General features: G+C 38.0%; 1 protein-coding gene across 4 annotated transcripts in view; it reads right to left on the bottom strand.

Moving 5' to 3' along the window:
- Positions 1–14,185, bottom strand: part of macf1a (microtubule actin crosslinking factor 1a) — an 826,555-nt gene that overhangs the window by 331,049 nt on the left and 481,321 nt on the right. For all 4 annotated transcript variants that reach the window (XM_039739817.1, XM_039739818.1, XM_039739819.1 and 1 more), the window contains 2 exons: positions 12,893–13,042; positions 3,690–3,923 (listed from right to left, as the gene is read on the bottom strand). In XM_039739817.1, coding sequence (XP_039595751.1) covers positions 3,690–3,923; positions 12,893–13,042 — 384 coding nt within the window. The remainder of the gene's footprint in view (positions 1–3,689; positions 3,924–12,892; positions 13,043–14,185) is intronic.

The following is a 14,185-nucleotide window of genomic DNA, read 5'->3' as shown; positions in this document are numbered from 1 at the left end:
AAAGTGTGAATCGTCTTAATATTATTTTGCCATGGTGTAGAAAAGGGGTCCCGTGTTTGCACTTGTCTGGGCTATAGCACAGGGGGAGGGAGAGAAAAATTAAAAGCGCTCACTTTGACTTAAGGCAGAAGCGCAGTCAGCGTCTCACGCACGCTGGCTGCTCGACTTTTGCTGGGCAGGAGACCCCTTTTGTACACACGTTCATGATATCAAAAGTCTCAGCTCTTTGGAGGTAATTCATATATTATATATATAGCAAAATACCAGCGCCTCGCAGCGGAGAAGTAGTGTGTTAAAGAAGTAATGAAAAGAAAAGGAAACCTTTTAATAATAACGTAACATGATTTGACATTGTCATGAGTGTTGCTGTCATATATATTCCTGCCTAAATAAGTCACCCTCGCTTTGCTCTTACTTTTTCACCGTTCATTTAATCATGGCTAGTGGCAGAAAAATTATAAAATGGAAGGAGGATGGCTTTACCAAAACAATTATTGATGGCGAATCGATTATTCATAAAGCTTGAATTGGTGATCTGTTTTTCTGTGTTAACCTCATATTTTTCATACTTCTTCTCAAACTAAGGTGGTGCGAGGGTAAAATGAATCGGGATGCGCTGATCAATGTAATCGGTGTACCAGGAAATCATGCATTGACAAAAGCTCCCCTTTGCTTGTAATGCAAAGTGTAATTAAATGCATATAACGCGTTATAGAGCACATGCATCGAAGCTTCTCAGCTGTGCTTGTGCTAAGAAAAGGAAACATTTTAAAAATAACGTAACACGATTGTCAATGTAACCTTTTGTAAGTAGTGCCTGGAGGATTCAGTGTGGAGAAACTATAGAGACAGCGTGTGTATTAACTTGTGGATTTTTCTGTGAGTATTTGGTGGCAGTGTGAGGAAGTTGCTTCGGAAGACGGCGTTAGCCGCGGAGCTCAGCTCAGAGCGAAATGAGGTAAATGGGAGGGAAGATGATGACGTGACTCCCCCACCCGCCTTAACCGTCAATCCCCCACAAACACAGTCTCTCAGAATTTGCATAAGCACACCCCTTCACCTACAATTTTAACTTAGTTACAAAGTGATCAAAACTCTCGTTTATATCCTGCGTCCTCTCATTAAACTTGTATCCTGCATTACCCGTGGACATGTGAAACGCCAGCGGTAGCCTGTCTATGAACTTAATTTAACGTTTAGGTTTACACCTTGCTTTCTTTCCGAGGTAGCAGCACTCATGAATATGGTAGTATATGTCACTCGCTCACTTCTTATTGTTTCGGTGCCTTCTCAATTATATAATGCATGTTTTCTTAAGCGCTTTTTGGAGGTCTTCCTGGTTTTCTACGTACTGCATTGACAGTCAGTTCACGTGATTACGTGGGAGGCGTGATGATGTCACATGAAACTCCGCCCCCCACGTCTTTCCAGCTCAACTCCATTACAGTTAATGGAGAAAAATACCTTCCAGTTATGACCATTAGGCGTAGAATTTCGAAATGAAACCTGCCCAACTTTTGTAAGTAAGTTGTAAGGATTGAGCCTGCCAAATTTCAGCCTTCTACCTACACGGGAAGTTGGAGAATTAGTGATGAGTCAGTCAGTGAGTGAGGGCTTTGCCTTTTATTAGTATAGATATATATATATATATATATATATATATATATATATATAGATATATAGATATATAGATATATAAATATATATATAATGTGTGCTTGTATGTATGTACAGTATGTATGTGTATGTGTATATATATATATATATATATATATATATATATATATAAAGAGAGAGAGAGAGAGAGAGGGAGAGAGAGAAAGATATAGATATATATAGATATACACTCACCTAAAGGATTATTAGGAACACCATACTAATATGGTGTTTGACCCCCTTTCGCCTTTAGAACTGCCTTAATTCTACGTGGCATTGATTCAACAAGGTGCTGAAAGCATTCTTTAGAAATGTTGGCCCATATTGATAGGACAGCATCTTGCAGTTGATGGAGATTTGTGGGATGCATATCCAGGGCACGAAGCTCCCGTTCCACCACATCTCAAAGATGCTCTATTGGGTTGAGATCTGGTGACTGTGGGGGCCATTTTAGTACAGTGAAATCACTGTCATGTTCAAGAAACCAATTTGAAATGATTCGAGCTTTGTGACATGGTGCATTATCCTGCTGGAAGTAGCCATCAGAGGATGATGGTCAGAAACAATGCTCAGGTAGCCCGTGGCATTTAAACGATGCCAAACTGGCACTAAGGGGCCTAAAGTGTGCCAAGAAAACATCCCCCACACCATTACAGCACCACCACCAGCCTGCACTGTGGTAACAAGGCATGATGGATCCATCAATCATTTCTTATGTCAAGTGCTATAGGGACAATCTCTGACTCTTACAAATCAGACTAGGAGTTGGAAGATCTACTCTAGGTAATAAATGGATATTCCATACTATGAGTAGCTGAGTATATAACAGACAGCCCAGTGGTTAGCATTATTGTCTTACAGCAGCAGAGTTCTGGACTTAATTCTAGTTCAAGGCAAACTCTGTGGAAAAAATCTGCAAAATTATTTCTGTAAAGTCTACGTCAAATTTCAAAAACTTTCTCAGCGATTTTCTGTCATAGGCTTCATTTACAGCAGTTGTAAGCAGTCAGTGACACACTCCTGTGAAGCTGATCACCTAATGTGGCACACCCAATGATTCAAACAAACTAATCTGCAAATCATTATGATAAAACCAAACAGGTTTGATTTTGTCTTTAGTCAGAGGAGAAGGATGTGTGTGCAGGAGAGCTGAGAACCAATAAATGCTCTTCCAGAAATATAATACACTAGCAAAATACCCGCGCTTCGCAGCGGAGAAGTAGTGTGTTAAAGAAGTAATGAAAAAGAAAAGGAAACATTTTAATAATAATGTAACATGATCGACAATATAATTGTTTTGTGATTGTCATGAGTGTTTTACAACACAGTTGTAAAAATAAATATATAAAGGCTGCAACCTCTGTGCCCACTGAAGCCAATTGCATCAGTAACTTTTCTATGTGTGCTCTCCATGAAAACATGAAATTAAAAATGCTTCTTGGCCATTAATACAAACAAAACACAGTAACAACAGATACAAAATACACAATTTTTGGGTAGAATATTCCCTTAATAAACTGAATTTATCCATCCATCCATTTTCCAACCCGCTGAATCCAACCACTGGGTCACGGGGGTCTGCTGGAGCCAATCCCAGGCAACACAGGGCACAAGGCAGGAACCAATCCTGGGCAGGGTGCCAACCCACCACAGGACACACACAAACACACCCACACACCAAGCACACACTAGGGCCAATTTAGAATCGCCAATCCACCTAACCTGCATGTCCTTGGACCGTGGGAGGAAACCGGAGCGCCCGGAGGAAACCCACGCGAGACACGGGAGAACATGCAAACTCCACGCAGGGAGGACCCGGGAAGCGAACCCAGGTCTCCTAACTGCGAGGCAGCAGCGCTACCACTGCGCCACCGTGCCGCACTAAACTGAATTTATAATAAACTGAATTTATTCAAGTTCAGGTCATTCCTAATATGTTCAATTTCTGCCAAATGAAATCTAGTGGTGTTTGGATAAAGCTTAAATACGTAAATATAAATGCATTACAGGCAAAAGAAAATAAGTATTTATACCTTCTGGGATTCATTCTGTTGAGCGGTTGCAACAGCAGAATCAATAATCTGCTGGGTGGTGTTAATGCAATTGACAAGTTCTGCATACTGTTTCTCTGCTTGTTCCAACTTCTTTTCCATTTCTCTATGCTCCGTAAGTGGCAAAAAATCACCATTCTCTGATAAGAATGCCTTCACTGATGCAATGACTTCAGATACATCTGCTGCATTTGTCTTGATATCATGTTGAAAAGCCTAAGGCAGAGATAACAGGTTAGTGATAAAGTAAATATTTATTTATAACCTTTATCATTATTATAGTTATTTACATCTTGGTCCATTGAGTACAGTATATCAAATGACAACTATCAAATCATACCCATTAATCTATCATATATTAGGTAATTTTCTCATGGATTTCCAAACAATAAAATTAGGGTGGTTGTATACAATTGGGAATGACAACAGACTCATTATTGAGTCAGCAATGTCAGACAGAAAACTGTCTAAGTCACATGCAATACTGTACATCTTTTTAACACTAGAATCCCTGAAGCCTATGAAAAAATTGCAATCCTGGCCCACCTTAAATCCGTTCACACCTCTCCATCAGCGTCTTTTGTTAATGTAAATGTGTCGATCAGCACAAGCACCAAGCAGCCTGCTGTCCCATCCCTACCACCCTCCCCCAACCCCGGCAAAAAGCTCTCGGAGCTCAAGGCTCCTTATCTGTGTGAGCTATATGGAGTTGTACTGGGTAAATAATACAGTGTATCATTTTTTGGAATACATGCATTTCATGTGTGTACCGTGTTTAAAAAGATCTGGGTAAATGTAGGATGATAGGAAATGCTGAACACATACCTAAAGCAGAAACTTTTTCCATGTGATACTAATAATGATGTGAAGTGTATAATTGGTCCAAATATTGAATAAACATGTGTTCTTTTATTCAAGAATATAACCAAAGAAAAAAAAAACATTCCATTTACATGTTGCCGTCAATGAGTTAAAAACCCAAGTTCGAATGTCAATTGACAGAAAGATGATATGTATTCTTGAATGGTGCAGAGGTAAGAACTGCTGCCTTCTAACCCAAAGGTACCGGGTTGGAGTCTCGGTGCTCCAAGTTTTGAGCTGCTGCTATTATTATTGCTATAATATAATAAAAATATACATTTGATTTCAGTCTGTAAAACCCAGAGTGAATTTTGGCTATTTGTAAAGGCTGGTGCTCGTTTTTTTCTTTTTTATTATTCAGTTCTACTCTGTCAGTGACTTTCACATGGTACAACAAAATTGCCTCTCCATCTCTGAGTTGATGCAGTTATTCTCCATTCTTTTCACAGCAGCAGCAAGGACCACAGCTGACACATAAACACTGGTAAATCATGTCTTTGCGGTATTTTGTTGTCACTTTAAATTTTTGTTATTCAGTTTTATTCTTGAATAAAATCACACTTGTTTCATTATATCTTTACAAAAGTGTTTATTTTGTATTCCAGTAACCACTTGCATAAGATCGAATTTGTCTCTGCCTTTCTCGCGCACGCGCACACACACATTCATACATGAAAACATCACTATTTAAAAATGCTATACTATTTGAACATGGTTTTTTTGATCTTGCCTGTACTGTAAGAAGTCTGTCTGCATTTTCAGTATCTTTAGTATCAGTATTCTTGTTATGCGGAACTAAAATTTGAGAGAAGTGAACAGAGATGGGTAATTACATTTTATTCTTGTGGCTGGGAGTGGGCTGTCAGACCAAGATGAATGTTTGAGAAAATTCATGAAAAAATAAAGAAACTACATATATACAGTCATATGAAAAAGTTTGGGAACCCTTCTTAACTCTTTGGATTTTTGTTTATCATTGGCCGAGCTTTCAAAGTAGCAACTTCCTTTTAATATATATGGCATGCCTTATGGAAACAGTAGTATTTCAGCAGTGACATTAAGTTTATTGGATTAACAGAAAATATGCAATATGCATCATAACAAAATTAGACAGGCGCATAAAACTGGGTACCCCAACAGAGATATTACATCAATACTTAGTTGAGCCTCCTTTTGCAAATATAACAGCCTCTAGACACCTCCTATAGCTTTTGATGAGTGTCTGGATTCTGGATGGAGGGATTTTTGACCATTCCTTCATTCAAAATCTCTCCAGTTCAGTTAAATTTGATGGCTGCCGAGCATGGACAGCCTGCTTCAAATCATCCCATAGATTTTCGATGATATTCAAGTCAGGGAACTGTGACGGCCATTCCAGAATATTGTAGTTCTCCCGCTGCATGAATGCCTTTGTAAATTTCGAACTGTGTTTTGGGTTATTGGGACTTGTTGGAATATTCAGCCCCTGCATAACTTCAACTTTGTGCCTGATGCTTGTACATTATGCTGAAGAATTTGTTGATATTGGGTTGAATTAATACAACCCTCGACTTTAACAAGGGCTCTAGTCCCTGAACTAGCCACACAGCATGATGGAACCGCCACCAAATTTGACAGTAGGTAGCTGGTGTTTTTCTTGGAGTGCGGTATTCTTCTTCCAGCATGCAAAGCGTTTTTTGTTATGACCACATCATTCAATTTTTGTCTCATCAGTCCAAAGCACTTTGTTCCAAAATGAATCTGGCTTGTCTAAACGAGCATTTGCATACAACAAGCGACTCTGTTTGTGGCGTGAGTGCAGAATGGGCTACTTTCTCATCACCCTGCCATACAGATGTTCTTGGTGCAAATTGCGCTGAATTGTAGAACAATGCACAGATACACCATCTGCAGCAAGATGTTCTTGCAGGTCTTTGGAGGTGATCTGTGGGTTGTCTGTAACCATTCTCACAGTCCTGCGCATATGCCGCTCCTGTATTTTTCTTGGCCTGCCAGACCTGGGTTTAACAGCAACTGTGCCCGTGGCCTTCCATTTCCTGATTACATTCCTTACAGTTGAAACTGACAGTTTAAACCTCTGAGATAGCTTTTTGTAGCCTTCCCCTAAACCAACATACTGAACAATCTTTGTTTTCGGATCTATTGAGAGTTGCTTTGAGGATTTCATGCTGTCACTTTTCAGAGGAGAGTCAAATGGAAGCACAACTTGCAATTGACCACCTTAAATACCTTTTCTCATGATTGGACATACCTGTCTATGAAGTTCAAGGCTTAATGAGTTGCAAGTAATCAGTATTGAGCAGTTACATGTATTCAAATCAGCAAAATTACATGGTTACCCAAATTTTTGCACAGCCAGTTTTTCACATTTGATTGAATTTCATACAACTAAATACTGCTTCACTAAAAATCTTTGTTCAGAAAACACCCCAATACTCAGATGTTCCTAGGAAATGAAAGACATACCACTGTTATCTTTTTCATTATTATGCAGACTGAGAGGGGATCCCAGACTTGTTCATATGACTGTATAGTTTATATATACGATAGTTACTTTGCTATTATAATTTATCATCAACATTATAATCGATACTGTTTCATTGTATAAGTGCATCTCTTTTGTATTCTCTTTTATTTATTTTGTTAAGTGAATCACTAAGTGAATCTTCAAATGACTCATTCCAGGCATTGTGATGTACAGTATATGCTTGCTAGGCAGTTGAACAATAGTGATTAGTTTTTGTACTGCTGTTTTTTTTTTTTTCCTTCATATGCATATCAACTTGCCCTCTTGTGGACAGGGTCAACATCTGCTGTGCTGGGGGCAGCTCACATTTTGCTTAGTGCTGGTGTGAATACTGCATGTTTTAAATGCTAACCTCACCTAACACATGCCAAAGTAGGCAAATTTATCAATCGGGGTGGCCAGATTTTCCTTGTCAAAGATGAGGTCTGGGGTGTTGACCTTCTTGTATTTCTGATTTCACAGTGGTTAATGTTTTGAAGCAAAAGGCAAATCTCTGTAGTCTTATAAAGTGTAATTGTTAAAAAGAAGTGCATTATTTCAATTAGGGGCGAGGCAGCACGGTGGTAGTGCTGCTGCCTTGCAGTAAGGAGACCTGGGTTCGCTTCCCGGGTCCTCCCCACATAGAGTTTGCATGTTCTCCCCGTGTCTACTTGGGTTTCCTCTGGGTGCTCCGGTTTCCTCCTACAGTCCAAAGACATGCAGATTTGGTGCATTGGCGATCCTAAAAATTGTCCCTTGTGTGTGCTTGGAGTGTGGGTGTGTATGTCCTGCAGTGGATTTACCGGGATTTGTTCCTGCCTTGGACCCTGAGTTGGCTGGGATTGGCTCTAGCAGATCCCCGTGACCCTGTGTTAGGACATAACGGGATGGAAAATGACTGACTGAATGACTGAATATCAATTAGGAGGGTTACTGAAACTACGTATTTAATTGCAAAAAACAAAATCAGCAGACACAAAATTTGTAATGTTCATTGGGTTTTTTTGAAAACAAAGAAATGTTTATTAGTATAACATCTAAAATTTTAGCAATGACCATATGACACATACTATGTATTTGAATGACACAGGAATGAACACAATGCTGACTCCCATTATAACTTATTTCCACACTTTCAGTCAGTACAATTAAAAGAATAGAAAGGCATGAGCAATGGCGAAGTCTAATAAATTATGTCAGGTAACCTGAAAACAACAGAACAAAAGCTTTTTTATAGGGATTCTCAAATAGCAATCTTAAATTAACATGTGTGATTTAACAAAGGTAGCTTTATAAAGGGATATTTTTAAAAAAGGAGGTACGAGTTTGGAAAATTAAAGCATCAGGATTATTACTCGGCTGATATTAGCCAGTTTGTGTCTCACAATAGCAACTGTCACAAATCTGACAAATTTTCAGACAAGGCTAATTTGAAAAATATGTGTTTACAAAAGCAGCTTTGATGAGTTTGCCTAAATTAATATATTACGAATTATTTTGGTATTTATTAATTCATAACAATGACATAAGGTTTGAAGTTTTAGTATTTAAATCTTTTAAATTTGTTTTTTGCAAAATGCCTTTCATTCTCATTATATACATTATAATGCTTTAAACAGATTAGTTTGTAAAAATTTCATTCATATCTCTAACCTTTAAAATGAATTAAGATATGACTGCAATCTTAAACCGTATCATCCTCTATGCTACACCGATCCCTCTCCTACTTGGACAGAGGCAGTGGTGCTGTAAGAATTATGTTTCTGGACTTCTCTAGCGCCTTCAACACCATCCAACCTCTGCTCCTTAGGGACAAACTGACAGAGATGGGAGTAGATTCATACCTGGTGGCATGGATCATGGACTATCTCACAGACAGACCTCAGTATGTTCGGAACAGCAGGTCTGACATTCTGGTCAGCAACACAGGAGCACCGCAGGGGACTGTGCTTTCTCCGGTCCTGTTCAGCCTATATACATCAGACTTCCAATACAACTTGGAGTCCTGCCACGTGTTAAAGTTTGCTGACCACATTACTATCGTGGGCTGCATCAGTAGTGGGCAGGAGGAACCTAATGAAGGACTTTGTTGAATGGTGCGATTCAAACCACCTAAAACTGAACACCAGTAAAACCAATGAGCTGGTGGTGGATTTTAGGAGGACCAGGCCCCTCATGGACCCCGTGATCATCAGAGGTGACTGTGTGCAGAGGGTGCAGACCTATAAATACCTGGGAGTGCAGCTGGATGATAAATTGGACTAGACTGCCAATACTGATGCTCTGTGCAAGAGAGGAGAGAGCCGACTATACTTCCTTAGAAGGCTGGCGTCTTTCAACATCTGCAATAAGATGCTGCAGATGTTCTATCTGGTGGTTGTGGCGAGCGCCCTCTTCTATGCGGTGGTGTGCTAGGGAGGCAGCATAAAGAAGAGGGATGCCTCACACCTGGACAAATTGGTGAGGAAGGGAGGCACGGAGCTGGACAGTTTGACATCTGTGGCAGAGCGACAGGTGCTGAGCAGGCTCCTGTCAATCATAGAGAATCCACTGCATCCACTGAGCAGTATTATCTCCAGACAGAGGAGCAGCTTCAGCGATAGACTGCTGTCACTGTCCTGCTCCACTGACAGACTGAGGAGATCGTTCCTCCCCCACACCATGCGACTCTTCAGTTCCACCCCGGGGGAGCTGGTAAACGTTAACATTATACAAAGTTATTGTCTGTTTTACCTGCATTTTTATCACTTTTACATTTAGTATTGTTTTTTATCAGTGTGTGAATTTCCCCTTAGGATTAATAAAGTATCTATCTCATGAAAGTTGGCTTGTAAACTTGAAGGTAATTCTCTTTCCTCTTTTTCCAATTACAGATTTGACATACTTCATACATTATAAAATTTCCTTAACTTTCTATAAATTTCTCTCACACATCTTGTGAATAATTTGCTTTACTTTTTTTTAAAAATTTGCACTGCTTTTTATCAGCATGCTACTGCTGGAGTATGTGAATTTCCTCTTGAGGATTAACAAAGTATCTATTTATATATCTATCTTTAAAAAGGTTTCTTGAGCACTTTTGCTGTTGGCAGCACATTTCTAGTAATTCAGCAAAAGCCCACAGCTCATTATGTGGAATTCTCAGAATGCTCCATAGTAAGACAAAAATATAATATTCCCGACATGTTCTGTGTCTTCTGCCAGTGGGCCATGCCTGTCGCACTGTCTGCTTGAGGTACACAGGAGGCATTCTAACTACAGTACAGGCAAAGCTAACTAAATGAAATTAATTTTGTTTATCTAGAGAAGCAATTCGTTCTACTTTAAAAAAAAAACTCCTTTACTGCTGTGCTCTTCAGTCTCTCCAAAATAGTCAGTGTAACAATTCTGTAAACGAAAATATTTTGGCAACTTATGATTTTATTGTTTTAGTACTACCCAGAGCTCAGGACCATAAGTGAAGATAAGGAAATATAATAGATCGACCAAAAATGAATTGGGATACTTGGCTCCTGCTTTACCACTACAGGATAGTACAACACTTGCAAAATTAATGTTACTGCAAATATGCTGATCATTCTTATGATATACTCTAGCCTCACTCATGAATAAAAACAATGATGTACTTTAACTTCTCAATTTCAACATCTCTATACTCCTTATAAAAATAAAGCAAGTCACTCTTTTCCAGGAAAAGATCACAGCTGTAGATTTGAAGGAAAAATCCACACATCTTTCAGTTAACTTTTAAAATTCTTCTCTGCTATTCTACACAAATTGTTGAACGGAGGTTCTCGAATTCCACCGTCTGTTTTCCATTGTTTGCTTATTGCAATTCTATTATGATATCCCAAGAATTAACTAGAATTAAATGTTTGCTGTTTATCAGCTTGTTCCACCTTGCTCTCCTGGAATCCTTTACACTGTCTTTTTAAGTGATCTTTTTTTTTTTCTTTATCTGTACTTTCTCTCTGATCAATTATGTGAGGTAACCTGAAAATAACAGAACAAAGACTGGTTTTATAGGAATTCACAAAATAATAATCTGTAATTAACAAGTGTAACATCACAAAGGTAACTTTACATTTGGGAGAAATCTGCTGAGAAGATGGGTCTCTTTATACCCTTAGTGTAAGCAGTTTATTACGGAGTCATTTTATACTCATGACGCAGCTTTCATTTTGTGCACCCAAGACTAATGCTTCTCAAAATCATAACGCATTTTCCCACCACAGGAACTTTGTTATCAGGAACCAACTGGCGACTTTTATGTGTTGTGTTTCCACCACAAAACAGACATCAAACTAGATATCAGATTTTTAAGTTGGCAACAGTTGTTCTGGTCAACCAAATCGGCACAATTCATCTCCTGAGCCCCACTCACAACATCACCTAGTTAAATGAAAAGTACATACTCTGGAGTAGGAACAACAAAAAAAAGTACCAGGAACTACAGTTCTGGTACTAACGAGTTCCTGTGGTTGGAATGCTACAAAAGTCCCTGGTTCCAGAAAAAAAGTTCCTATGGTTGGCAAGTGCCCAGTCATTACAACAAAGGTAGCAAGTAGTTTCAGAAACCCTGCAGGTTCTTTTTTCCAGCATCTCAATGGTTGGAATTTTTATTTTGTTGTCTTTCCTGGCCATCTAACCACAGCACTGGGCTTATTGTTGTAATTATTAGAGATCTGAAGAAAAAAAAATTACCAATTTTATCCATGAATAAGGACTCTGTTACTTGCTTATCTGTACGGTGCAAGTTTTAATTGATTTATGTACATTTTTAGCATTTCATTTATTTATTCATATACCTCCTTATTTCTAATTTATTATTTTTATTTGCAATTTTTTCTATAACATTTTGTAAAGCACTTTGAGCTAGTACGGAAATGCGCTATTGAAATTAATGTTGTTGTTATATACAGTACATTCATATTGAACAGTAAACTAAAAAAGAAACTTCAACTTGCCTACCCAGGAACAGCCAATTTAAATATACAAAGTGAACGAAGTTGGTTATTAATTATCAGTTCTGCCTTCTGCAATAGCGATAATTATACATATAATTCAGCAAGGCTTCTACTTTATTTTCCTTTGCCTCTCTCCTTTGTAGGATGAGGGTCTCCAGCCTTTAGACCTATATCAAGGTAATTGAGGCACACTATTAAGGAACAGCATAATACAATTTATTAATATACACAAGGATTATAGAAGTATGATGCCTTTATATATTGACATATAACACAAAATATAATATATAGGCTGGCTGTTTATTGGTATTTACAGTTATACTTTATCTTGGCACAGTTTTATGACAGAGTTTTTAAAGTGTTGGGTGGAGTTGTTGCTTATCTTTCTATCTTTATTGTTGGTCCAGGTTCAAGTGGAGGATTTTTCATGCATTGGAGTGCACTCTTTGCCTATATCCCTGCTTTCTTTACAGACCTTTAGTGTCTCTAAAGCCGAGAAGAATGGGCAATGGCCACTTTGTCCTACACACTTCCATAATGTATCAATTACGACCAAAATGATGATGAATTGAAGTGCCCTAGCTCTTGCAAAGTTGCATGTACAATATAATTAAGTAGCCGTGAAACTAATGCTTCCGAATTTTAAATTGTTTTGTATGTAAAATAAAGTATCCCATACTTAAAAGACGGCTGTTTCCCATATTTTTTCACTTTGCAGTTCTGAAGTTACACAGAAGCTTTCTCAGAAATATGTAATGACTATTGAAGAAACTTTACAATGCATCTAAAGAATTATTGTATTATACACATTCTAAACAAAATAAAAATAATGAGATTCAGCATAAACCTACCTGAATGCTGGCTTGTCTCAGATGTAGATTGTTCAGGTCACTGTCGATTTTAGCTTCTTGATACATGGCCAATGAACTGGATGTTTTTTCTAGCCACAGGCCAAGTTTGTCTAATTTTTGACTGTATACTTCTTGTTGCTCCTGAACCATCTACAAGCACATGCAGAAAACAAAAGAAAACATATATCAGTGGACTGCAAACATTGTGGGAAAATACAGGATTTCCTTATATTTGCTTTTTTACTTAAAAGTACTTCAAAATCCATGGTATATATGTAAATACATTACATTCAATCCATCTGCAATCGAGTCAGTAACAGAATGTTTATAAACCTGCATGTAAAATAAAAAGTTATGATATAGCACCTTAGGTTATTCATACAGAATTATCAAAAAGTTTAGTACAAAAAACTGCCATAAGACCTAGTAGGCAACATAACTCTACTATGGCTTAGAAAAAAGCTGCTGCTTCACTAGATTGAAGGTGTCTGTATGACAGAAATGTTTTTGACACAATTCATTTAGTGCAACACCCAGGGGACAGATTTATAACAGAAGGAGCAACTATACATCTTAGTTATTATGCAAATTCTCCAAAATCAGCTAGAGTTACAGAACTGCAGTTTCAACAGCTCAACTTGTTAGTACAGTTACCACCCAAAAACAGTGAACTGAAACTGAAATGAGACTACATAAGTCAGTCTTAAACTATAATCGAAGTATGGATGGCTGAAAGCATTGGAGGAAAAAGTTATTAGCCTTGGTGGACACATCCTAAATAACAAAAAAAGCAAAGTCAAACAAGCTGCATACTTCAACCCTATACAATTAGCGCAAAGCAAGCAAACCTCAAAGAGAGAATCCATCCTTGATGTTTATTTTAAAAATAAAGACATGTAATATTCATGTTCATGTTAATAAAATGTAGTTTTTGTTTCAACAAGGGCACTATCCCTATTCTATTATCTAGAGTTAAAATACACTAAATAATTGAGCATGACGTGTATCATATTCCAATGCCAAATGAAGGAATCTTTCTTCTTTTTCAGGTAAGATGTAGCTCTGACAATCAAAGCTACAGCAACTAGAACCTTTTACTCAGGCTTGGGTTGCATTTTGCATTCTGTTAGTTAAGTATTTACGTTTGCAGCAGCAGCAAGCAATCTTCAAATGTCTGCTGGAGAGAAGAGAGAAGCCAGTGACAGATGAAATCTGGAAAAAGCAAGGTAGACATATTAATAACACATAAAACAAGAAATGTTTAGATAAACCAGGCATTTAAAACATACCATT

This window comes from Polypterus senegalus, chromosome 17, assembly GCF_016835505.1.
Source record: "Polypterus senegalus isolate Bchr_013 chromosome 17, ASM1683550v1, whole genome shotgun sequence".
NCBI lineage: Eukaryota > Metazoa > Chordata > Cladistia > Polypteriformes > Polypteridae > Polypterus > Polypterus senegalus.
Note: the sequence above shows the minus strand (reverse complement) of the source record. Positions and strands in the feature narration are given on the sequence as shown.